The sequence below is a fragment of the Haplochromis burtoni genome, unplaced genomic scaffold (genome assembly GCF_018398535.1).
Source record: "Haplochromis burtoni strain Fernald_Lab_line unplaced genomic scaffold, NCSU_Asbu1 Contig_181, whole genome shotgun sequence".
NCBI lineage: Eukaryota > Metazoa > Chordata > Actinopteri > Cichliformes > Cichlidae > Haplochromis > Haplochromis burtoni.
In genome coordinates this window covers 624,231-651,192 of record NW_024582542.1, presented here as the reverse complement: position 1 = coordinate 651,192, position 26,962 = coordinate 624,231, and the positions used below count along the sequence as shown (strand labels likewise).

Below are 26,962 nucleotides of genomic sequence, written 5' to 3'. Positions count from 1 at the left end.
GTCAAAAATGCGTCCGTGAATATCGTGTTGTTTTTGTTGAAATTGTTAAAATATGTCCCGTAAATATTACCATGAGAAACTGTAATTACAGAGATAATAATATTAAACATCCTAACTGTAGTAAATCATCAAACCTTATTTTCCCCTCAGAACAACCACGTATGAAGATGTCCTGCTGGTGAACTGAAATCAACCTCACCAATCTCTGAAACCTCACTAGCCTCCCCTGCTGACCAGTGGGGCACACTGCATCCACCCAACACCCGGTGTCTCCGTGTATCTGGGTCAAACCAAACGACTGTTCCAAAGTGGGAGTTGCGATTGGCTGGAACTGCGCTCTGCAGAGGAAACGTGGAACAGATGAAGAGCTGGGCCTTTTCCTCTGTATAAACAGCAGCATCGAAGAAGGCTATTGCACAGACATTTCTCTTGGTTCTAGTGTGGGGTTTTTTTAAACATTATTCAGTATTTTTAATATATCTGGTGTATTTTATGCTCACCCAGACTAGGAACTCTTGGTGCTGTCTATGTTTTGTTTTTTGTTTGTTTTACTTTTGAAGTATTTCAAATCGGTTGGCTCCTGAGGAGGAGACTCTTAAAATTAGATATTTATATCATATTCAGCAACATTTTATTGTACAGAACTCGTTTTAAAAATGTAAATAATCTAATATCTCTTAAATGCCTCTTTATAGCCAAAGCTAATTTGCTAGCTGGAGAATCATGACATGACATTTAAACAGAACAGGACAAAAAAATCCCCCATGTGATTGGTTTTACAGAGTTCCAAAACATATCAGGAAGCTGGATCGCAGATGGGCGTTCGGCGTGGAATTGATTCCTTTTCTTTGTGAGCTGCACATTTATTAGAAAGTTTCGACCAGTGTCATTAGCGGCGGCTGTGCTGCATCATGTTGCCTTCAAATGTAGATCCCAGTTTATTTCATTTTTATTGCTTCGTTTTCTTTCAGTAATGATCAGGGTAATGGGACGCAACCGTTCACTAACAAAGCACTTAGCTTTTGCCTGACCTTGGCTGCAGTTTCTTCTTCAGACCCACATTTTTTTTTTAATGAAGCTGAAGTATTAAAAAGAAACTCGGTCTATCAAAAGTGCTGCACCCCTGTTTGTAGACTGCGTTGAGGACCATTAGCAAACTGGATCTGACTTATTTTAAGCACAATAAGTAGCTCTAAGTAAAGCGGAGTCTGGTTTGGGAGAGATGACAAGAAAGAAAACAACAGATTGTCCTGTTTTAGTGGCTTGCTCTGCTTTTTTGTTGTTGTTTGTTGCCTTCATAATGATGTCTCTAACTGCTGCCTACTGACTTGATCTTTAGTAGAAACTTGAATAATGTATGTTTGTTTGTCTTTTTATCGCAAAAAAACGCACAATCGTTTAAGGAGTTTTTCAGTCTGGACTCCAAATACCATTTAGAGAGAGGAGCTATTGGTCAGGGAGGAGTAGGTAAATGAAGTATAAGATGTTTTTTTTTTTTTTTTTTTTCAGCCTTTTCATTTTCTGCCTGAAACACCAGCAGAGTAAATTGTAAGCTAAATATACAGATGGACTTTGGATTTCCATGGACAACATGTCTAAATTATAGATAACTTTAAATGTTGCATCTTGTGTTTCCCTGGAGTTTTTTTATCTTGTTTTTGTTTTGTGTTGTTGTGTTTGTTTTTTATGAATTACCTGCACTTGAACTGTGCTTGTGAGGGACAACACGTAGTGTGACCTGTCATACTTTTCAAACTACTGATTAAATTTTCCTGGTCTGATCTAAGTCAACAAGCTGTTTCCTGCTGTTCCACCTAACCATCAGCAGAGGGAGGAAGTAGTTCATGTGTCGGGATGGTGATTCACGCAACCTTGCATGATCGTGTGTGTGTGTGTGTGTGTGGACATTTTTACCAAGATTACTCAAAAGCTACACTTAGTGTGTATTTAATGACAATAAGATTGAAATCTAAGTGTACAAGGGATAAAATAACATTCCAACTGGTACAACACAGGATTTAAAAAAACAAACAAAAAAAGAACTATATTTAAATGTATAGCAGCAAAAATACTACAAAGTGCAATAATAAAAATGACCTGTGGAGTTGTGGCGTATCTTCGTTTTGATTTCAGAAGTCTGATGACCCTGGGGGAAAGCTATTGCAGAAGCTGGTGGGAACGGTCTGTGATGGAGGGTGTGAGAAGTCACTGATAATGGTTCTGGCTCTTCGGTCCAACTTCCTGAATGGAGAAGTCCCAGTGGTTTTCTCCTCTATCCAAAATTTGTATACAAAAATACAAAAATGGATTTGTATGAACAATTTACTGATCCAAATTTGGAACTTAATGGTTCTGTCTTCAAAAATAGACTGCATTGCCTCACAGAAACAAAGTCTGGGGTTAAAATCCACCAGCTGGCTGCAAACGTCCTATGTGGAGTTTGCATGTTCTGTCCAGGTTCTAAAGACTCGTGTTTTAGGTTGATTGGTGACTTTAAATTAGCTTTCGAGTAACTAATCAATGGTTTCATGTCTGTGTGTTAGCCCCGTGATAGACTGCAAGCAAGCAAGCAATTTATTTATATAGCACTTTCAGATCAGCCCCCAGCACAAAGTGCTGTACACTTGACATGCCAGAAATGATACATTGAACAAGTTAAAAAAATATATAAATAATATAAAATAAAGAAAAAATATTTTAAAAAAATAAGATGATAATTAAAATGACATTTAAAATAATAAAATTGGCACAAATAGCAAAAACAATAATAAAATAGTATAAAATGATCATTAGAATTACATTTAAAACAATAAAGTCAGCACATTAGATTAAAACAATAAAATCAGGTTCAGACTATGTCATAAGCCAAGGAGTAAAAATGGGTTTTAATGATCTGTCCAAGGGGTACACTGGCTCTCACCCTATGACAGCCTATCATATGGGGATAGGCTCCACCCTTACTGTGACCCTGAATTCGATAAGTGGAAGAAAATGAAAAGATGGGTAATTCTTAAAAAATAGATGTAAATTATAAAAATTTGAAGGTTGCAAGAGCTCTTTCAAGAAAATATAGATCAATATCTCATTGCAGGGACTTGATTCGTGCATGTTCAGGAGTGTATTTCCAGCCTTGCTCTCTCTCTCTTGTTTTTCTCACTTTCATATGAAAAGCACACACGTGGGGGGGGGGCTTTAAAACACATCATGATGATGTTGTAAATGCCTTGTATGTTGTTGCTGGGGCGCTGATCTTCCAGAGAGGGTAGATTGCAATTCTTCTGTTAGAGAACACATGAGCTCATTTCCTGGTTGCTGAGCGTCCTAAGCAAGCTTTGGCAGCAGCTCATGTAGCCCATCTTTGCCTTCCACCCACTTAACCTAATATCATCATGCATTATGTAGCCAACCGCTCTGATGGTGCCTCATGTTGGAGTGTGTAAGGCAGAAGGAAAGGTCCACAGTGTAATGTCTCTCATAAACATGGCCCATCCATCTTGTTGGATTAGAGGCTGTCACTATTTTCTTCCACTTGATGTGTGTGAATGTGTAGGACTACTTCACTCAGCACCTTTGATGTTCAGTGAAAGCCCAGAGGGAAAATCGTCTTTCCAAAAGCTTCTAATGGTCTCAGTTGTAGCAGTATGCTATTGTCAGGTGTGGTCCTTTTGTTGATCCCAGTTTGATGCCGCTTGTTCATTTGTGACTCGCCGTTTGAACTTCACAGGCTTTTAAATTAACAAAGCATCCCAGATCAAAAACGCAGGCCTGCAGCAGGAGCAGTGGCAGCGGCGAGGACCGTCTCCTTCCCCCTCATCTTACGCGCCGTGTCACTCAATCTGTATCAGCGCCTGAGTTCCGTTTGGTGTGTCAGCGTGTGTGTCTCTGTGTGTGTGGGGGGGCTTTGTTTTGTGTGTGCAGCTGTCCTTACTGTGAGGTGTTTGGGCAGATGGGTGAGTGAAGACCACAGCAAAGAAGCAGATTTAAAAACAAGACAGTGTGTGCATAAAAGCCTTTCAAATTCTCAGTCTATCCTAATTCTGTTAAGGATTTTTTTTTTTAACCGCTGAGCCACACCCTTGTGTAACAACATTATGATCAATCTGAAATGGATGAGCAGGATGTGTGGGGATAACAGCTTTTTTTCAGTCCTGTGAAATAATGATGGATTCCATTAGTTTTCAGTTCATGCAACTAAAAGATGGAGACTAAAAATCGTTTCTGCTGGATTCACACCCAAGAGGTTTTTAGGTTTCAGTTTGCATAAAAAAAACAGGAAGTGAATAAATCTCCTTAACGCTTTCCTCCATAAACACAACATTGAACGACCTCTCCCGTGGCAAGTTTTGACACCTCAGTACAGATCAGTAAAGATTTGGTTTGATGACCATTAAAATAGTTTCCAAGGGCAGCTGCACAGAGAGAGATCACCCTTCCTAACCTCTGATGCATACCCAGTCGTTTTGTGTCATAATGAGGCAGAAATTATGACAGAAAGCACTCAGTTTAGAAAAAAGCTTCAAGGGTTACTTCTAGTAGGCTTTCAGAGGAGGCAATGAGTTAAAATAAGAATTAGTTAAACTTTTGGAGGAGCTTTGGGTTTTCCCCTCTCGCTCTGGCGCAGGGCCCCTTCCCGACTGGAAAGGATGACAGGCAGCTGATGAAACAACTGCCAGAGTCCTGAAAGGAGCAGGGATGGAGAGACACATGATTCACACACACTCTCTCTCTCTGTTTCTCAGTCTCCATCGAAGTGTAGTGAGAACGTGTACACCAGCGAGTCCAAGGCTGATGATTTTTTTTTGCTAAACCTTCATTCTTCCCCTTCACTCAGATTTCTCTCTTTACCCACGGCCTCTCTTTTTAAACAACCTCATTCTTTCTCCGTGCTCATAAGAGAAAACAACAGCTGATGTCAGCTGTCCAAACCCATTTTGCTCGTCTTTGTATCCTTCTGTCTTTTCAGTGTTTCACTGAGCCTGCAGCTGCAGCTCAAAGTCTCATTGTGATAAGAAAATAAAAGCATGCGTCTAAAACCTATTGTGGGCTCGTACCATAGGGCGGTGGACACTGTACCAAAGTGTGAGCACAGATAATTAACAATTTCAATCTCTTATTCGCTTTCTTTGGATATAACTATCCAAACCTGTTGTGCAGCTCTTGCAGTTCTTTGTCAGGAATTTTGGTTTTAAGTACAGATCGCAAACATGTGGGTGAAGGAATCTGAGGCAGAGAGTTTCAGTGGCGTTGTCCCCGCGGAGAAGCAGAGATTCTTGGAAAACTCCTGGTTGAATAAATCACCGCTGGCTCCTAATGAACTGTAGCTTGAATTTTAAAAGGACAAAAACAACTCGTATTCTTCTTCTCCTTCTTTAAGCTGCTCCCATAGTAACAACAGCGGCTCGTCTCCTTCCTTCTCACCCTATCCCCACATCCTTCTCTGTCACATCGATGTCCTCTTCCCCTAAATCCTTGAATCTTCCCTGAGGTTTTCCTCTTTTCCTCCTGCTTTCCAGCTCCATGTTCAACATCCTTTCTCCAGTATATCCACTTTCCCTCTTCTGTACATGTCCAAAGCGCTCGACCTGAGCTGTCCCTCTGATCTATTCATTTCTAATCCTGTCCATCCTGCTCACTCCCAGTTACTCCCATCTTTGTGTCAGGACTACCATCTTCAAACCGTACTTCATAGCAGGTCTCGATATCATCTTGTAAACCTTCCCTTTCACTCTTGCTGCTATTCTTCAGCCAGAAGCACTCCTGACACTAATTTTCACCCGATCCAACCTGCCTGCACTCTGTTCTTCACCTATCTCGTGCAATAATAGGGTGAAAATTACACAAAAATGTAAGCAAAATCAACAAGAGAATAGGAAAAAGTAAAGTAAAAGATTAATATTTCACAGAGGAGCTTCATGAGTAAACATCTGGGGGTAAAAGATTTTCTCTATCCACAGTTGTGGGAAAAGATGATAAAACAAGGTAGAGGCATGCTGTGCATAAGGCCTATAAGAGGAGTTGAATCTGATATGGTTCCTGTTGTTTACTCTGTGCAGCAGCAGGATTAGGTCGTATCTACAAACTGGAGATACTCCATCTTGTTATCCTGGCTTAGGGAGGATGAAATTGGAAAAAGGACAAGATTATCTCAGCTTGGTCAGAGCATGTGCTTGTGTTTTAAAAGATGTGTGTGTCTGCAGGACAAAGTAATGCTGTTGAAGCCACAAATTTGCAGGGGCTAAATTCTAGAGGTGGGCAGATTGATCCAAATATTGACAGTATCAATACCAACACTGGTATTGGTAGTGGATGATACTAGAGTGAAAGGATCGATACTTTGTTTCTCTCCTCTAAGTTCCGTATATAGCCTACTGAATGATGTTATTTATTTATTAAAAATGAAAAAATGTATCTCAAACATGAATATATTTTATTTATCCCTATAGGACATTTAAAAAGAGGTTGACATAAAGTCCTTTAAAGACAGGCACATTTAAATTCCAGCCCACCCTCCTCAAAAAAACAAAAACAACCCTGAAAAGTGTGTGTGTGTGTGTGTGTGTGTGTGTGTGTGTGTGTGTGTGTGTGTGTAGCCTTAAAACGTGTTCACAACTTTCCAGTTATGACTCATGTCATATGTCATGACACACTGTTATGTATTGGCAATACTGGCCCTGTATTTATTTGATATCGGATCGATACCAAAATTTGTAGCATCGCACACCACTACTGAATTCCTCCCGGACCACCTTGATTTCCAATTTTAAAGTCACGCGCTCACACAGGGACACGGTTTGACTACCACGTCACTCCTGCTTTGCATAACCGCCGGGGCTCGCGCCTTTGATTGGGCCGGCGGTGGGATTTAATCTGCGTTTTCTTTTATGACCGCCACGCTTCGCCTTCAGTCTGCAGCCGGACTCCTCCGCCACTCCTCCCCTTCGGGTCCGTCCTTCATTAAGGGGAGCAGCCCGTCGCCTCCTGCCGCTGCTCAAACGTGAAGGGAAGGACACGAGGAGGGACGCCCGCCGCTGAATGCGCGGCTCTATTGTTAGTTCAGTAAAATTTACGGCTTCGCCTGCATATTTAGTGCGTTTCGCGTCGTCTTCGGGGCCGAAAGGGGCCGACTGTTTGTTTCCTCGGGAGTCTTAACGACGGCTGAAAGGTAACGGACAATTTACTACGCTGTAACGTTTCTGCCGCGAGCGACATCATTCGAGTTAGGCTACATCTTTGCACAGTTTTCTGCTAAATTTAAAAATTACAGTTCTGCCTAGAAGGGCTCACCCTCTTTGTTTTATTTTAGCATCTCTTAAATGAAGAAAGCAGCGTTTGTTTTGAAGCCAGACGCCCTCTTTGTGGTGTGGAGTGGTCGGTGTGTAGCTTGATGGGATGATGGATGTGAAACGTTAGCACGGAGCTGGGCGGTGGTTCCGGTGTGCCGTTCTGTCTCGGGGTGAAATTTATCCCGATGTACGGTGCTCCAGGTTCTCTGTTTGACAGGGTCTCCGTTGGCATCAGATTCAGTTTACTGAGCAGCTTCACGCCAGCCTCCCTGGCGTACACACGCTATTGTTCTGCGAGGCAGAACGACGGGGCCCTCTGCTAATCGGTGTTATTAAAGCTCCCTTTGAGGCGTTTAAATCACCCAGAAACTCTAAACCAGACTATTGGGGAGGTAAAATTGGAACCAGGCGTGCAAAGTTGGATATGTGGGCATCTTGTGTTTTCTTTTCCTCATGTGGTGTATCTTTAGGCGTTCATCTGAGAATCTTACTTTGCCATTCATGCGTTAAGTTCCCCAGTCATTTTAAGCACCGTGCACCTTTTGTTTTCTTGGCACTGCCAGCTTAGTAGTTTCTTTCCAAGATTACCATCAAGGCCTGTTTTCATATTTGCATCTCTGCACATGGGGTGATCTCACTCTCCACCTGGCAAAGCAGTAAGTAAGGCAGACTATCAGAGGCACCGTCTGCAGATCTCAATGATAGAGCGATGCTGTTTATCCTTCAGGTTTTGGCTGTGAGTCTACATTACATAATCACTGTGTTTTGGGGCTTGACTGGGTGTGGTGTGGCAGGGCTTTTGGAATCAAGACCAGTGACTGTCCCTGGCTTCAGAAATGTTATTTACATGCAGGCCCTTGCATTTGGGTGTGTGTTTCTTACTCCCAAACCCATTTCATCACTTGGATGTGACACAGGGTGTGGATGACACAGCCACATGACACCCACCCTTCTCTGTTTATTCTGACTGTCTGGCTAAGCTCTTAGAGGGTCATTACAGGTTCACTGCTGCTGTGTCCTACTTCAGAGGATGAATCTGGCAAAATCTGCACTTCTGCCCCATTTAAAAGGCTCATCGGAAACGAATGGAGAAATGCAGTCACCTTTTAACTGAATTTGAGTGACTTGGCTGGTGTATTTGTGCACTTCCTGGTCACAGATGTCGAGCATATGAAGATGCATCAGATATCTACTGTTTTAGCAGCATATGATGGAGTGTAGCTTTAAAGTTAAGTAAAAGGCTCGCATATTTTGCCAGCCTGTGAACTTGGACACAGCTGTGTTTGGTTGGTTTTTTTTTTCTTTTTTGGGTTTTTTTTCCCCCCCTCATACTGTACAGCCACTTCCCCTGCCCACACCCCCGTTTCCTCTTCCTCTTCCCAAAGGTCAAAGCAACCGAGAAGAAGGGCTTGAAATAGTTTTCTCATTTCAGTGCCTTCTGTAACCTTAAACTTCAATGGCTGGATAAAGGGGGATTTATAAACAGGAATGTGCAAGTATTATGAACTCCTTTTTAAAATCCAAACTATCAGTAGCACATGAAACATTTTTACATTATTAGTACAAGAACTTAAAAAAAAAACAAACCCAAAACAAACTACTATGTTGAATCGGAGGAATTGATTTAAGCATTTGCTTCAAGTTCTCCGCACATCCTTAAGCCCTGGTATGCTTGGCTTGTAAACTTTAAGGCTTGTTTTATGACTGAGCCTGGGCAGTGGTGCCTATTGGGGAGACTGCAGTTGTTGTTTTATTTCAGGCGTGACGGTCTGTGCGAAAAATGCAGGTGGCTGCATTTGAGAAATCTAGTGTGACTGGCTTGTGTAAATGGGTACAGTGCACTAGGGAGCAAGTCTGTAACTGATTAACAAACCTGTCCTTTTGTTTTGCATGGAATGCTTCAGATACCTCCTTGTCAAACCTTGCCAGCTACGAGGCGCCTTCAGGTGGATTCTTGGTCGCGTTTGTGTCTGGTTGGAAAAATGCAAAAAGATTAAAAAAATAAAATAAAAGCACTAACAGTGGCTGCAGCGCTTAGTTGTTTTTTTTTTTAACATTCAATTCTCTACACTCCAAACATGTTGCCTATTATGACTTCTCTATGACAGGAAAAAGGTAAAGGACCAGCAACAGTATAAACATAACTGTTACAACACTAACAGACTGTCAGTGCTGGGATTGTTATTTGAGGTGATGGGTAAATAAAAGTGGCAATTTTATGTCTCAAGTTTCACTTTCAGTTTGATAACTGCAGTGATATTCTATAGCATTATTCCTGATTTTTGGCTATTTATTCAGCTTTGCATTGGCTCATCATGTGTGCATCAGCTCTGAGTGGATATGATGTCTGGGGTTCAAATCGTATTCAGTTCAACTCAGGTTTATTCATGTAGTGCTAAATCACTACAGCAGACACTTAAAGACATTTATATTGGAAGGTAAATGCACTAGAATTTTAGAAAGAAACCCCAACAAACCCATGGCTCACTATGAGCAAGCACTTGGTGACTGTGGGAAGAAAAAAGTCCCTTTTAACAGGAAGAAACTTCTGAAAAGATGCTGTAGGTAGTCCAAAAAAAAGACCTACTGGCAAATTTAAAAAGAAGGCAAGTTTAACCAATAGAGTATTAATGCCCCAGTGAAATCATTCTTGTATTAATCATTTTAATTTTGAAAAGAAATTAGAGCTCATGTCCATCAGTCACCTTATTTCATGTCAAAAGTCGGAGCAGATGAATGAAAAGCGCATAACCCTTGCACAGCATGGAGTATTTGCATTTTCCTGGAAGTGAGCTGGTTACATCTTGTAACCAGAGTCCGTCTCAGTCCCACACTCATGGAAATTCAATCCACACTTTTGTCGTACTATACTCATGTCTGATCTGGTGGAAAGTTCATATGATGATCTTTTTAAAAATTCTGATCAGAATGGAAAAATTCCCAATAGCTAGATGTTAACCACCTCCATATCAACAAACCAAACGTGTGAGTGGTTGTGAGGTAATTAGAATGATGCTCAGTGCTCACACTATGGGACTTTGATATGCAATTAAATTTCCAAACAAAAGGCAGAAAAATGGCTGCAAAAAGACAAATATCCTGAGAGAAACCAAAGGGGTTCGGATACAGAATCTCATTTTCTAGTCAAGCATTGTGGTAATTTTTATTTATTTATTTTTATTAAATAAAAATGGAGCCAGAAGTGCTCATATTTAAGGGAGCTTTGCTGAGTTATCAGCTCTTACATGCGGTTTATTTGTTTATAATAAACTCACTGGGAAGAAACTCACATTTAGGGTTTTGTTTTCTATTTAAATTGTATTTTATTTATATATACATTTTTACTTTTAACCCCTAAAAGTTGTCTCATGATCGTTTTAGTAGATTGGACACCAGCAGATTTGCATAATGTTAGAGTGGCTCAGAGTCCACTCATGGGAATTTTGAAAATAAAATACTTGCAGCCAGGGGATGAAGTGGGATTTTTGCAGGCAAGATCTCATTATTTGCACTGTGGGACCAAAAAAAGTCCTCAGCAACCACAGAATTTGTGCTCTTAACCTCTCATAGATTTGTTTTCTTTGTGAGCTGACTTGTGATTGGCTGTCTTGTACAGTCTATTGAGTTACATGTTAACTGGCACAAGAGCATGATCTTTAAACTGATGGTCACACACCTACAGTAACACTCTCCCCCTCTGCACTAGGTCACATTAGTTAACTATTGTCAGTTTTACCACAACACTGCAGAGTTTGCCGATCCACAGCCGGTTCGGCATTCCTAGATAGCCTTTTAAGTAACACATTATTAGCCTTCATTTTACTTGTTATGAAATAAATAGATAATTTCAATACCTTTCTATGAAATGTCATTTGTTTGGTTGAAAGCTATAGTCGTGATATTTGAAAGTAAATGGTAAATTCTATCATGTTGATTAATGCGGACTCCTCTTCTGTAGCGCTATGCTAGTTGCTAAAGTTGGCTAAAAAGTGGTACCACAGCTTTGGTTTCCATCAGTGTCTACATGCATGAATGTCAAAAAGCTGGATTAATTATGAGTGCAGGGCTGTGAGGCTACCACCAGTGTGCTTGAACCCTGCTCCACTACATCTGTTTAGGAAGACTTTAAGGGTTAAACTTTATTTCATCCTTCACCCTTGTTGCCTGTGTTTCTCTCTGTAGCTGTGGGATGGTAAGGATGTAATGCTCATCACTGTGGTTTGGAGGCTGGTACTTTGCTGCCCATTAGGATAGAGTAGTGGATGCTGGCGCTGCATTTTTTTAGGTACTCTGTCTGGAACTGAAGCCAGTCTCAATGCACTGTAATTATTGAAACGGTACTTCAGCACTTTAGAAATATGTCTGTTAGCTCACTATGGTAGCCTTGAATGCCTTCCTAAAGCCAGATATTTTGTGGTTGTAGAATACAGCAAAATGGTTTTTAAAGATGTTTTAAAAATACATTTATAGGGTGTATTTATATTATAGGGTGTATTTGTGTTGTAGCATTACAAAGAACAGGTAATGAGAGAACTGTAAACAATGAGTCCTGTGTTTGTGTGTGGCTAAATGCCAACGGTTTTAACTAGATTAGTTTTTGTATTGTATGAGTAATATGATGCCTCAGAGCTTGTCCCCTCTTTGACACGTGCAGCCTTCATGTCCGCTAAAGCACGAATTGAGTTTCCTGGCTCTGAATCAGCCTTTAGGAGGTGACTGTGTATGTAAGCACAGTTGGTCTGTATTACCTTAAGTCTACCATTTTACTCTTATGTGTGACCATTTCAATGAAAAACAAATATATTTTATGTTTGAATTAATCCTGCACTTCTAAATAATATTATATTCATATTGTGTTTTTGGCTAGTCTCATTTATCCTGGTAATTTCCTTAAGAAAGGGTAAAACATCTTTGTTGGGTACCACAGTTTATTTATTTTTTGCATACAGGAAAACTGAGAACTATTGATAACTAGATAACTGCCAGAGAAGAAGCAAAGTTCACAACAACAATAAAATGTGTGTTTGTTTTGGATTGGCTGTGTATCTTTTATTATCCTTTGCCTCTTTCATGTGCATGAAAGTCTGCCAATGTGTATTTAGTTATGTGTGTGACAGTTCAGGGGTGTGGCTATCAGAAGCATGGATGCAAGGTGTGGGATCGGTATCCATCTGTCCTCACCTTACCCGGCCCGGTCACAGAGATCGTAACTAATCTGGCTGCGGGCTCTTCAGTGTTATTGACTATCCGCCTGTCTATAACCAGTTGGCTGGTGGACAGGGAGTAGCCACTGAGTTGATTTAATATGCCAAAAGTGATGTCATCTCTGGTTTCTCTACAGCCCAGCCATTCTCGATTTTCGATCTAAACTCGTAATTGGCTCTTGTTTTGAATTGAAGTTGTGGAAAATGTAACAGGCCTGTAACATAATGGCATATTTCTTCAATCTCCCTTGGACTACATTTAACTGCATTTGTCTTTTATCTATGAGTTTCTTATGGGGCTAAATTCTAGAGATGGGCAGATTGATCCAAATATTGACAGTATCAATACCAACACTGGAATTGGTAGTGGATTATACTAGTGTGAAAGGATCGATACTTTGTTTCTCTCCTCTAAGTTCCGTATATAGCCTACTGAATTGTGTTATTTGTTTATTTAGTTAGTTATTAAAAATGAAGAAATGTATCTCAAACATGAACCTTTTTTGTTGACTGTCACATATATTTTATTTATCACCTATAGAACATTTAAACAGAAGTTGACATAAAGTCCTTTAAAGACAGGCACATTTAGATTCCAGCCCACCCCCCTTAAAAAAACAAAAACAAGGCGGAAAGGTGTAGGGTTTTGTGTTAACTAATTATTGTCAATTTAGTGGTCTTTAAAACAAATTCAGAATTTGCAAATGTCATGACACTGCTCTCAAGGTAGTATTGGTATTGATGATGGCAATACTGGCCCTGTATTTACTTGGTATCGGCTCGATATCGAAATCTGTAGTATCACACATCACTACTGAATTCCTCCCGGATCCCCTTGATTTCCAATTTTAAAGTCACGCCTCACACGTTTCTCGGTTTGATTACTACGGCACCCCTGCTTTGAGTGGGGTAATAGATTAGAGACTATGCTATTTTGAAAGGTAATATTTAACTCGTGGGCCAGGGCAGCTCCAACCAGCAATAAAATGTAAGTAACCAGTTGGTGCGGTAAGGGTTGACCGATGGCAGATTTGAATGCTTCACTGCTTCACTGTGTGTTCAGTATATAAGAATGGGGTAGCTTCACACAAGTGTCCCTAGTCTTACAGGTGAAGTTTCAGTGCCAGCTGCTCCTCTGTCCCACTGTTCCAGTTAATCCTCTGAGCACCCACCCCCCCCCATTCTCCTTAGCACCAAGCCTGAGTGGGGGCACACACAATGGGGTCTGAATGTCCCCCCCCCCCTCATAGCACTGTGATGTAAAACTCATTTATGCACACGAACGTGTAAGAAGATCAGATGCGATTGCACAGAAATATTTCCATTCCTCTCCTCACTACTCAGATTTTTACCTCATTGCTGTTATTATTTGTTCCATTGTCAGGTTGTCCTTATACCAGCAGGAAAGCCTGGCTTTTGCTTTTGAAAACCCTCCCAGGTTTGGAACAGATTGCAGCCCACTTCTCTGCAGTCCTTTAGACCACATCACTGCCAATAGCTGGGAGTCCATCTTGTTTTATTGCCACTCCCTTAAGGGCTAGCTGGCTAAGTCCATTTAACTTGTAGGTTCACTTAACCACCTGCTCCTAATGACAGCGTTGAGGAGCTTACAGTCACTTAGCACCTGTTAGTCTCCTGTATGGAATTGATTAAGCTGCATGCTTAACATTTAGTCCAACTCTAGTGATGAAAGTGTTTTCCTTTTTCTCTTTGCCAGGAACATTGATTATTGTCAGTAAGCACTTTTTTTTAAAATTTTTTTTTTTTTTTTTTTGTAGTATCTGTGCAGAATGTTTTGCTGAAGTACTCCAAACACTTGTTTCTGGACAAGTGTTTTGGTGAAGACCGATAGACAACTTCTTGGCACGGTTTGGATAAACATTCATCAGTACAAATGCAGTCTTGGGTGCTGTGATGTAGGGCTTGTCAACACCAGCACATGGTTCAGTTATTTGGACAGAAGAAAAGAAACCAGTGAAGTTGCAAGATCACTCAAGGTTAATGTGGTTCTTTGTTAACGGATAACGAGGTTCTTGAGTCCCATTTGTTGTGTTGATGGGTTTTCTTCAAAGAGTGAAGAGCATGTGTAGGTAGTGCTGCCTTACATGCTTCAAGAGAATTTCATTGATGTTCTAAAATCGGCATATTGGAACCATTGATAATGCAAAATGTAATGTTTTTGCTTTTCATTTCATGAATCTGTATTGATAGACTTGAGAGGATGTAGTCTAACTTTTTTTTTTTTTTTTTTTTTTCCCCCCCCCCTGTGGCTTACCTTTTGTGGTAGAACAGGTCATGTGGGTTACAAAACATTATGACTGGTAACAAGGAAATTGTATAATGTATAGAATTCTGTTAAATAAGATAACGGGCCCTTTTCTTTAAAATATGCACGAATGGTCACACCCAAAAGATCCACTTTGAGGTAATGTCTTCGATAGCAAATTTTTGGCCTTAACAGTTAATTTATGACAGATGCAAGGAATTTCTACAGTTTCTCACTAGCTCTTTGTAACTGCTGGAAAGCTACATAAAGTCAATAATCCAATCGCTGTATTACACTGCCCCCCGATAGTAGCTGACAAGCTGCCCCATCCTTCACTGACTTCCTGTTTACTGATTATTTATAACTTGGTACGAGCTGTCACCTTTTTTTAATATTTAATTATCTTGGATCAATTTGATCAAGTGAAGGGTTGTTCACAAAACATGGAGCAGGATGTATTTTCTACTATCTGTGCCATCAAGCCCAGATAGTGAATTACTCTTTGCAAGTGCATTCAGCCAGACCAGGTCTGGCTGTACACACCCACTGGGCAGTCTGCTGACTTAGCCTGTGGATCAGTGGCTTCTGGATCTAACAGCAGATTTCTAGGCAAACAGTTAATATTCTAATGGTTGGTTATCATTGCACATGTATATCTTAAAGTCCGTGGTTTCAAGAGAGAATTGTGGCAAATGACATCTACGTTTTGCTCTTTATATGGACTCCTTGAGCTGCACGAAGCCATGGTCTTCTAACTCATAATTTGGTCCAATGAACTAGACTAGAAACTAAAAACTAGAGCTGCTACTACCACACAGCTCATTTCCTGCTTATTGAAATGCAGATTGGGTCGAAAGTGACTAATAAGAACCCAATCAATACCTGTTACTGAAAGTCGCAGTAACAGGTATTGAATCAATGAAAAATTCCAGTCTGGTTTTAAACCCCACCACAGTACCGAGACAGCCTTACTGAGAGTTTTTAATGATCTCCTCGTAACTGTTGATACAGGGCGCCCTGTGGTTTTAGTTCTTTTAGACTTGTCCTCTGCTTTTGATACGGTCGACCATGATATTCTCCTTTCAAGGCTTGAACATGTAGTTGGTCTTAGAGGCAAAGTACTCTCGTGGTTTAAATCATACCTAACTGAGAGGTCTTTCTCTGTCTCTATGGGAAATCACTCTTCCTCCTCTGCACCTCTCCGTTGTGGTGTGCCCCAGGGGTCTGTGTTAAGTCCCACGCTGTTCTCTCTCTATCTGCTACCCCTGGGAAAAATTTTCAGGAACCACAATATCTCTTTCCACTGCTATGCGGATGATATCCAAACTCTACTGGATCTCCAATCCCCGCTATTGCCGTTGCTTAACTGCCTGTGTGACGTCAAAGACTGGCTACTGCATAATTCGCTCACCCTCAACGAAAATAAAACAGAAATGATCGTCTTTGGTAGCCACATGCCGTTGAAACAGCTATCGGGGACCTTAGGTTCTTATGCCAGTCACCTATCGTCTACTGTAAGAAATCTTGGAGTAGTGCTGGACAGTTCCCTCAAATTAGATAAGCAAGTGGCTGCAGTAGTAAAAACCAGCTTCTTCCAACTACGCCAAATTTCGAAGGCAATGCCTTACCTACAACACAAGGACCTTGAAAGGCTCATTCATGCTTTTATAACCTCTAGGCTGGACTATTGTAATTCTCTTTACCTAGGCCTGCAACTCTCCCTCATCCAACGCCTACAATTAGTCCAGAATGCCGCTGCACGCCTTTTAAGCGGCACTAGAAGACAGGATCATATCACTCCTATTCTAGCTAACCTGCATTGGCTTCCTGTCAAATACCGTATTGTTTTTAAAATCCTTCTATACACTTTTAAAATTTTAAATAACCTGGCACCTAGCTATCTGATTGACCTTCTTAATTTATATATCCCCACAAGGGCACTCAGATCCTCTAATCAGGGGCTCCTAATGCAACCAATGTCTCGACTAAAGACGAAAGGCGATCGTGCCTTTGCTTTTGCTGCACCAAAACTGTGGAACAGCTTGCCGGTTGATGTCCGTGCGTCGGAAACTACTCAATCTTTCAAATCACGGTTAAAAACTCATTTGTTTAAGCTCGCCTTTCAAACCACTTAGTATAATTTCCTCCCGGTTCGTGCTTGTTGTAATATTACCATTCTATAACTGTATTTTTTGTTGTTGACTGTTCTCTTTTGTTGTAAATCTGCAAATATGGCTCGTCTGTGAAGCACTTTGTTGTACCTGTGACTTTTAAATGTGCTATAGAAATAAAATTGAAATTGAAATTGAAATTAATTTCCTTCTTGGATATGTAGAAATTTTGACAGGAAATTATATGTGGAGGTATATTGACTCACCAGTGGTTTGTAATTGTGCAGCATCCAGTGGTTCTGAATGGGGAGAGTGGCTTAATGCACAGACACTGAACTGTTAAGACGTTTGTTTTCCAAGAGCCAATTGGTTTCCTTTTCATTCTCTGTGAACTAAACACTGACTTGGTGATGAAGCAGAAACGCCACTACTACCTTGTATGGTCAAGAGAAGCATGGATTTACACACACAGCCCCCGTTTACTTGGACTCAGTTTTCCTACCTACTTTTAGATTCTTGTTTGAAGGCTCGTTCTGTAAATCCTAAAGGTTTATGAAGTGGTGAGTACAGTAGGATTGAGTGAATGAGAGTAGGTTTCTTCATTTTTTTTTAATTTTTTTTTAATTTTTTTTTTATGAGGATGAAGCCTGAGCTCAAGGTTAGGAAAACCCCTGCCTTTCCCCAAACACCATTAAATGTCTTGATTTGTTTTTCTTGTAATTTGAGTGCCAGAAATCGAACACCCTCTTCCTGTTTGCCCTTTTTACACACTCATTTGGGCTCTCACTTGAACTGAATACCGCCTGTGTTTTTTCCTGTGTCGTACATGCATCTTGCTCAAACTCACACCAGAGGAAAGTTAATGATCAGTCAACCCATTTGTATACTTGGCCCTACTTCACTCTAGTGCTGAACACTCCCAGGCCTGAAACAACGGTCAAATTCACTACGGCAGCTTCCGTTTGCTTGAAAAACAATCTCCGAAGGTGTGGCTGTAGTAAGAATGCAGCGATGAATCAAGTGTGCCTGTGGAATTGCTGGAATGTAGGCAGGCCAGCAAATTCTGGTTTTCACTTTTTTCTGGCTGTCTCATTAACGGCGATGGATATTTTCATGTCACTCACACTTTGAACCTGCACCCTCTGCTCGTTCATACACTGCATCTTTGTGCATGTACACACAGCCCACGCATTCATCACTCTCCATTTGACCCTTGCACTGTTACTCATCTCATGCACATAAACGGACATGCACGCAGCCAGCTGTCGTTGCGTAGCCCCAAGGAGTCTTGAGGAAGTCAGAGCTGGAATGTGGATGGGGCGGATGTGCACTCGATACTGCTGCAGCTTTTAGGCCTTAACTTTCTTTTATTCTTCACTTTGAAGACGATGCAGCATCGACATGGATCATAAAGTAAAAGCTCAACATTAATAAACTGATGTGGTCAGTTTCATGTAGCACTAACACATTTGCATTATGGATTTATCCTTTTTCTTAAATAATTTGATTTAACTGTGGGGTTCAGTTCTAAGTCTTATAGCCCAGTGTCTGACACACTGCTTTTTCAGCTAGCAGTCCAGAATGCACAATATTAGATGTATTGACACAATCCTCACGGCTGTGTGACGCATAGAATGAGTTACAACAAAATGCGTAGGGGACAACTGTGCATTAAATAGCTGAATATTTTCCTGTTTTACTTCACTGGCTTTTTCCCATTTATCTACAGTTTCTAAGCATACAGTCTGTCATGTGTATTTATGTCTCTGATATTTCATATTTACAGCATCATTAGCAGTCTGGTGTAAATCTGCAGTTGACAGCATCTCTATCAACAGATCACCTTCAGCAGTCTGCACAATGCATCCCAAACCTCTGTCGTGCTCTAAACACAGCTAAATCCCCCTGTGCTTGTATTAACACAGTATTAAAAGTGACCCATTTTGTCAGGCACCACTTCTAACGTCTGGATGTGCAGAGGGCGAGACTGAGAGATGGGTTACGACAGATGCAATTAAACTGCTTGAAGACAGAAGTCCGAAATAAAATGTAATGACACATATTTCTATTGCAGTGCAATGTAAATGCCACAAAGACTACAGAGTTCTTGCTCTGTCTAGACACACTCCCTCTAACAGTCTAATAAAGTAATGACTGCATTAAATAACACGCTCCTCTCCTGCTTTTGGCCAAATGCACTGCTGCAGTCTGTTAGCCTTCAGGCATTTGCTTTCATCACAAAATCTGCAAAATGTACTAGATGTCAGGCATATTGAGTGATGTTGACTAGAAAAGGGTACGCTGCACTCATGAGGATTATGGCTCTTCAGTGAACTGAATTTCGAACACAAAATCTTCAGTTCTAAATAAAAAAAATAATGAATTTAAAGAGCAGAATTGGCCAAAAGTTGCTCTGCAGAGCAACCTCGCCGTAAGACATCGCTTATCTCTGCACGACCGTGCGGCTGGGAGTTTGTATATCTTTTCGCTTCCCATCTGTGCTACGTCACAAAGAGTCAGCTGGTCACAGATGATGCCTTTTACTTGCCCAAAAGTTGATTCTGTTCATCTGGACGTAGCGTTTTGTGGGAGAAACGTTTCGTCACTCATCCAAGTGACTCCTTCAGCCTCAGCTGACTGCAGGTTTCCCCAATCTTATAAACAGTACATTTGCATAATGACTGAAACAAATGTACTGTTCATACAGCTGAGACTGAAGAAGTCACTTGGATGAGTGACGAAACGTTTCTCCCACAAAACGCTACGTCCAGATGAACAGAATCAACTTTTGGAGATTTACTTACCTGGATGATTGAGCGTGCATCAAGACGTTGCCCGAAACAGGGTCACCATCTCAGAAGGAATGTGCTTTGAGCTTCTGTTTGCTAAGCTCCTAGCATTAGTAGCTTGACTGGCAAAACTATGCCAAGTACAGTACTGTCTGAGTAATCTGGGTAAAGTTTATTGAGAAGAATAACCAGAACGTCTCCTCCAAGAGCTACACCCCAATAAATGTCAGTGCAAATATATTAAAATGGCTGAGAAGTGGTGAGGGGGATGTGAAAACAAACTTAATTTGGTATTTAATTTGCATACCACTATTCTAAGAGCTTTGCACATTTGGCTAATTAATCCTCATGTGAAGCTTGATGTTTTCCATGAGATGACACAAAATTACATTCGGTGCATTGCTCTCTCCCAACTTTGCTTACTTTGAGATTTTTAGCCACAAGAATCAGAGAAGGAAACATATGGAGTAGATTGAAACAACCGTTAAAATCTGAAGTTAGCAAAGCAAATGGGTTGGGTCAGTTATTTAAAAGTAACACAGAAAAGGACTCTGTAGCTTTTATCGGCAGGTTTGGGGGTTGTGGTGGGGAGTTTAGTTTGGTTTAAAGACACCAAAAACTCTAAACAGACTAGTCAAACAAGTTCCTCCAGAATTTCCAACCAATAGTCCATGATGAATTTGCATTTAGAGGCATGAATCAGTAGTTATTGTTAAGACTTGATATCGAAAAGTAAATATTTAACCTTCTTGCTGTGGGAGAAAAAAGTCTGGGATCTCCGAAAAAATGACAGGGGGGGGGAAAAAAAAAGTTACTGTAGTGCATGCTGTTGTACACAGTGTGGCTTTATAAATGCACTGAGTAATCTGATGTCTGTGGAAACTCTTGCTCCTTGGAACTGTTAGTTTATGTCAGATGTTTTTGCTTATCTGTAGGGGTTTAGGACTTTTACAAATATTTAGAGTAGAGGAGAGTGCATTTGCCATAAAATGCAGGTCATTAAGTTTCTATAGTGGAAAAGCAGCTTTGCTCTTGGTTTACCTAATTTAACTATTTGACCATTTTCTAGAAGATATTTGCTGGGGGGGGGGGGTTCCTGTCCATCTTTATTCATTTGCCCAGTTTGTTTGCTGTACCATGCAGGACTTCTGCTTGCTAGATCATCCATCTGTATAGCAATTGACTGGTTCTAGATCTAAATGCAGGGGAAGTAGAGAAGGGGGGTGGGTGGGGGGCTATAGAAAACCAGGAGATGAGTGTTTAGGAGGGGGTTGGTAGAGGGCTCTGTGGTCAAAAGGGCAAAGACACGGGGCCTGTGGGTAAAAGGGATGATTGAGGGAGGGGATAAATCCATTAAGCATCTGGGAACAGCTTTGTCCCGTCATAGCAATATAAATTCCAGTTTGATGGTTAATAAGCTAAAGATCTGCGACTCGACTAGCACGCAATCTCCAGATTGCCCCTCGGGCTTTGTTTTCGTCACTTCTTCACCACAGCTTCTTTTATAATTAATGTCAAGTTCTGATTTTCCACAATTTCTGTCTGCATTTTTGCCATTGCACTAAAACTGTTAAACAGTCATAGGATGATATTTGTATTACACTGCATCTGTTCAACACAAAACTATCGACAACAAATGGGTTATTTGATGCTCGTTTCCCACCGTCTCATCGCCTGTGGGCTCTCAACTAGGAAAACCTCTCCTGGTTTTCAGCTCTCCAAACCACAGATTTTTATTTTTTTCCACCACTGAGTTTTAAGCTGCTGGAAGCAATTTGGAGCAGTGGTGTGGTGTTTGGGTTTTTTTGTGTTTTTTTTTGTGTTTTTTTTTTTTTTCCCCTAAAATGTACAGTTAAAGCAATTCACTTTCTCTTTATTGTGGTATTTTAATGGTAATTGCCTTTAGTTTAAGTAGATTCTTGGCCATTATTGATGCATTATTGTCATGGTTGTGCCACATTAGTTGATGGAGTAGTCACTCTAGAGGAGGGTGATTTTTAGTGAGAATATTTGTTGGCATCTCAGGCTGCTTGCTCCCTGTGTTTCTTAAACTCTCCCAAATTCCACTGAGGCCCCTTACCATAACTACAGTTTCCTTTGACTGACAGGGACATATTTATCATGTGAATCCATGATATTGCAGCATAGTTTAATTCAGCTTTAAGTTGAAGTACATTTAGTGTAGTCAAAACTGAGCTTGGAGGTTAACCCACATTTTTGTATTCTTTTTCAGCAGGACGTCCTTGTTAAGGATAAGAGGAACTGACCATTCAGGACAGGTGTGAGCCCGTAGACGTAGATATCGGCATCAACTCTAGCAGCATCCACACGTTTCTGAAGTGGGGTATGAAACCGGATGGGGTTAGCATGGAAACCACAGAGCCCAGTGAAGGTGAAGCTGCTACTGTAACAGAGCCTTCCTCATTACAAGAAAACATAACTGAACAAGCCCCATCACAGGCAGATGATGTAGCAAATGATACTGCATTAACAGCTGCTCCAAAGGCCAATGGCAAACCAGTGCCTGCGCAGGCCAAAGTTAAACCAAAAGCTGGTGGGCCTCAAACGAAGCTTTTGGCCTCTGCTGGGGCTTCCAGCTCACGGCCTGGTACTGCCTCAAATCGCACTGCGAATGATGTCAGATCTGCCTCCGGTGTTTCTGCTGCTCCAGGCAAGAAGACTGCAGCAACATCTACGGTAAAAACATCTTCGTTAGCAGGAGCTGTACCCAAAAGACCACTGGGTACATCAGCAGTTTCCACAACAGCCAAGAACCAAACTAGAGTGCCTGACAAGAGGTCTGCTGGACTTGCCAGGACTACCTCTGTTGCTGCTGCCACAGTAACAAATGGTACCAAACCATCAGTGAATGGCACACCTAAGAAGAAACTTGCAACGGAGACTGTTAATGGAGCTAAACCCAAAACTACAGGTGAGTCTTAAGGAGCTGTGACAGCTTAAGGTTCAACACAGTCCTCTAAATAAGGTATGATGAATAAACTGTCTTATTCTGATTTCTGTGTCGTCTCATTGTCTTTTCTGTTTGTTTGTTTTTTTGTTTTTAGCTGTTGCCAGCAGAGCCCCTTCTACTGCTCCAAAAACCAGTGCTTTGACCACAGCTAAAGCTGCTGGTCCTGCTGCATCAAAAACCACAAGGTATGGCTTTCTGTCATAAACTGGGAACAGGTTCCAGCAGTTTACAAGTCTAGTAGCACAGTCTGTGAAAATGTGGTTGGAAAGCCCCTTTATTTTATCAGCGGTGTGCTAACAGATACTCCTCTCTTACTTCCTCCATCCTCTTCTGTTTCTTTCATACATGTCTTCCTTTTCTCTGATCTCCCTCTGACATGAGAGTTTTGTAATCCCCTTTCAAACTGGATGAGAGGATGACTTTATCTCAATGCCCTGAAAAGGAGCAGTGAAGAACGATGCTCATTGTGGTCTTTGGGCCATTATTGAGTCAAATTTCACTTCAAGTGTGTGAGTCATGTTAGCAGAAATAACCTGAAACAGAGGGCCTTAACAGAACCAGTGATACTGAAGAACTACTGCTTTGTCATGGGCAGACCCCCCTGGCAGAAACCAGACCCACCTCCCCAGGGCAGAGAGCTGTTGACTTGGATCATAATCCCTTCTCATACTGGGTTGGTGGTTTGGATAGAGCGCTCTAGTTGGACTAAACAAAGCACGAATGATCCTTTTGTGTGCTGTAGAATTTAGCAGTTGACCCAGTCACTGCTGTCACTTCTACTAGTAAGCTTTTGTTATGCATTTATTATGTACTGTGTAGAACGATTGCTACCTGAAAGCCCAAGCATGAGAAACGAGTCATTGCAAAGTTTTTGATTTTGTGAGACCTCCACAAATGAAGAGTTCTTTTGTTATACTTCACAAAGAATTGGACATAATAGACCAATCCAACATCTTTCTACAGGATGTGATGTTCTGTATGGAGAGGCTTGATTAGATTTGATCTCCCCTTGCCTTTCCTCTTAATGCCCTCTTATTGAATAAAGGAATAATGTGCTGCATTGTCATTCCTTTAAGCAACAAAGACCCATTATGTTCTTATTTGGCTGAAAGTAACTATCATGCTGTAGATACCTGTTTATAAACTCTCACTAGTCTCAGTACCATTTGTGAAACTGGTGCAAAAATTTGTACTAGGCTTGAGGATGGAAAGGAATAATGCTAAATCATTTTATTACTTGCTCAGAGATGGGTTTTTTTTTTCGTTAAATCATATTTTCAGTTTCCCTTAATCTCAGAAGTTCATTAAGCTTTAGCTGCTGAGATTGAATATTCAAAGTTATTAATACTGTGTTGTCTGTGTTTTTAATCAGTGGATTCCTCCTTGCATTACTATTCCAAAAGATGCGGTGGCTGAATCCATCTAAGATCACAGGTCTAAAAACTCAGTGATATTTGTTTTACAATGATATAAAAAGGAGAAATGGTGCAAACTCCCAGACCAGAGAGAAGATGATGTGGTTTTTGGTTAATCAGCTATTCATCTTCGCTCTCTGATTTTTTTTTTTCTCCCCCATTATGACAACTTTTTAGGTTTATATTTTTGTGTTATGCATTAATTTATACATTAATAGGATGCAGACAGTGTTATCCACACAACTGGATTCTACACATGCATGCACGAAGAGTATGTGTGAGCAATAATCAGCCTCCTTTCAAGTGAATTCTTCACCCAGACACAAATTTCTTTGAGAACAGACAAATTTTTCTTAAGCTCTGCATGTAAACTGTAGTCCATATTTTGTGTAGCGGCACATGAGTTCCTGCTGCCGGTTCTGGTCAGAATAATAGTTACTTAAATTCACTGAAATCAGTTTACCCTGTGACTGTACAGTATTATGATTGTTTAAACTTTAAATGGCTCCTGACTGAGAAACTGACTGCGTTTAGAAATCGTCCTACTATTTAATAATGTATAAAGCATTTTCCCCAAATTTGTATCTTTTTATTTTTTTCTTTAAAGATTATTTCTGGTTCACACTATTCAGCAGTATTCTTCTTTATTGCTCCAATCTTTCATAGAAATGCATACAACAGGCTTTAATGGTGGTGGGGGAAGACCTACACAAAAGGGATCTCCTGTTGCTTGTAATTTCAGCTCTGCTTTGTGTACTGTATTATTATACTGCTATGAAAACAGTAGTTATTGTTAGCCAAACTATCCTGCAGGAGGAAGCCATATTGACAATTTCGTACATGTAAATATTTCATGTGGACTTGAGTAGCAGCACACTGCCTGAGACGAACCTCTCTCTTCCAACAGGAGAAGTGACTTAAAGTAATAAATCATTTAAAAAATAATTTTACCAATGGAGAAAGTGAATGAAGGGTACATAGGATTTGATGATTGTGTTAGACTTATGAGCTTTTAAAAAAATGGAATCGGTGCCTGGGAACAGTGGGAATAAAATCTGATTGATCAGCAGTGCTGGGTCTGTGAACACTCATGAACAGTGAAGTCAGGAATGTTTTATTTATTTCAGGGTTTCTTAGCTACACCATGTAACAGACACAACATCACTGGGACAGAGACATCCTCCAGTCCTCTGAAGCAGATTAAGATTAATAACTGGAGTAGAAGCCAAATGTTGTCAGATCTGACATTTGCTTTGGTCCACTCTCCTCCGATGATGGGTTGTGGTGTCCTTGCACTGACTGAGCAATCCGTTCTTGTCCACCCCACCCCCTCTTCCCTTCTCTCTTCTCTGCCTCTTCATCCCTTTCCCCCCTGCCTTCTGTACATGCACAGTGCTGGGAATTTGGCCAAGAACTCCTTAAGTCCTCCTTAAAACTTCCACATCCATCTAAAATTCAAACTAATTTATCATTTACCTGCATGCACAATAAAATGCAGCCCATGTCATGTTGCTGAACAGTTTATAAGATGATTAATATTCAAAGGGTCACCATGGGAAATGGACAGAATTGCTGGTGGGCAGTTCTCCTGGATATGTAGACTTGGGATGCTAAAAGCAAAATTGCAATCGAAAATGCATTCAAATTTTTTTGCATTATCCCTTTAGGGATGAAACGGTCATTTCTCACCAACAGTGTTGGCAGGGAGCAGGATTACTCCAACAGGAAAGACCCATGGCATCTGTCACACTGACAGTGGGTGCCTAGAGCATTAGAGCCAAAAACTGGCTGCACAGCTACCGCTAGGCTCCAGACTGCACTGAGTTGATTCATGCCTTGACTCTTTATTGTCAAGGAGATAACAAAGTCCACACAAGCCTTAGGAATGTGTGTGCCTCTGTGGAAGGAGTAAATCAGCTAGTTTTGGACAGGCTACAAACCAAACAAGGTACTGCAGGAGCTATCCATCTCACTCTACACCATTTGAAGTGATCTGAGTGGAAAGGGACTGTGGTGGGGGGGCAAAGACAAAAGATTGTATAATTAAACTACAATGTGTCCAGTAGATCAGTAAAATAAAAATGTCATTTTTTTAAGGATAAACTGATTTGATTAAAGTATAATGGATATACTTTTTATTTTGTTGAATATTCTGGTGTATTATATAAATGTGTCAAATTCAATAAAGCAAAGTGCAACAAAAAACAACACTGACTTACTAGATGTAGGAAAGGGGGTTGTAGATGGAGTAGGTGTGGCTTCCAAAAGCCCCTCAAGCTCATGTTTACACTTCCAGTTTTGGCAAAACAGATGTTGCAGATGCTCAGTGCATTAATGGCATGGGCATATTACGGCATCTGCTCTAAATATTAATATGACTGCATGGCACGGAAAGCCCATTAGTTATCAGTGACTCCCCTCCTTTGTCGACCTTTGGCTTTCTGATGACCTCATGTTAGGACATTAACATCACATGGATGGCTGTTCAGAGCCTCTCATCTCTTTGGACTGTGGTTTGTATTGATTTCAGGCCTCTGTTGGCAGGAAATGTAATCTGTACTATTACATCAACAGCAGAACCACCAGCCACCACCCATAGACAATGTGTGAAGGCATTAATGGGGACTGTCTTTTCCTCTTTGCGCTGGTTCTCTGGATCAAAATTGATGAGTTGTGACTTGCTATAAAACAGTGGAAGGCAGAGCAGGGTTGTTTGAGGTCATGTCTCTGAACTCCTGCTACTCTCTATGCCCATCACTTTACTGTCTTTTCTCTCTCACTCGCTCCCCCTGCAGATAAAGTCATTAACTCAATTTTGTCCACCTTGATCCCTCTTGTAATTGGGTGGTGCTTTCAGGTTATAGTTTGCTTGGATGCAGTATTGGATAGGAAACGGCTTCAGTAATGTTTTTTTTTTTTTTTT

The 26,962-nt window shown here is 40.8% G+C and overlaps 1 protein-coding gene across 2 annotated transcripts in view; it reads left to right on the top strand.

Annotated features, from left to right (window-relative positions):
• Window positions 1-6,782: 6,782 nt before the first annotated feature.
• Window positions 6,783-26,962, top strand: part of si:ch211-214c7.4 (protein piccolo) — a 28,485-nt gene continuing 8,305 nt past the window's right edge. Inside the window, exons 1-3 of one of the 2 annotated variants that reach the window (XM_005934457.3) lie at window positions 6,783-7,162; window positions 21,890-22,585; window positions 22,719-22,809. In XM_005934457.3, the coding sequence (XP_005934519.1) occupies window positions 22,000-22,585; window positions 22,719-22,809 (677 nt within the window). In that variant the 5' untranslated portion in view covers window positions 6,783-7,162; window positions 21,890-21,999. Of the gene's footprint in view, window positions 7,163-21,886; window positions 22,586-22,718; window positions 22,810-26,962 lie in introns of both variants that reach the window. The other variant, XM_005934456.3, reaches the window with a different exon arrangement.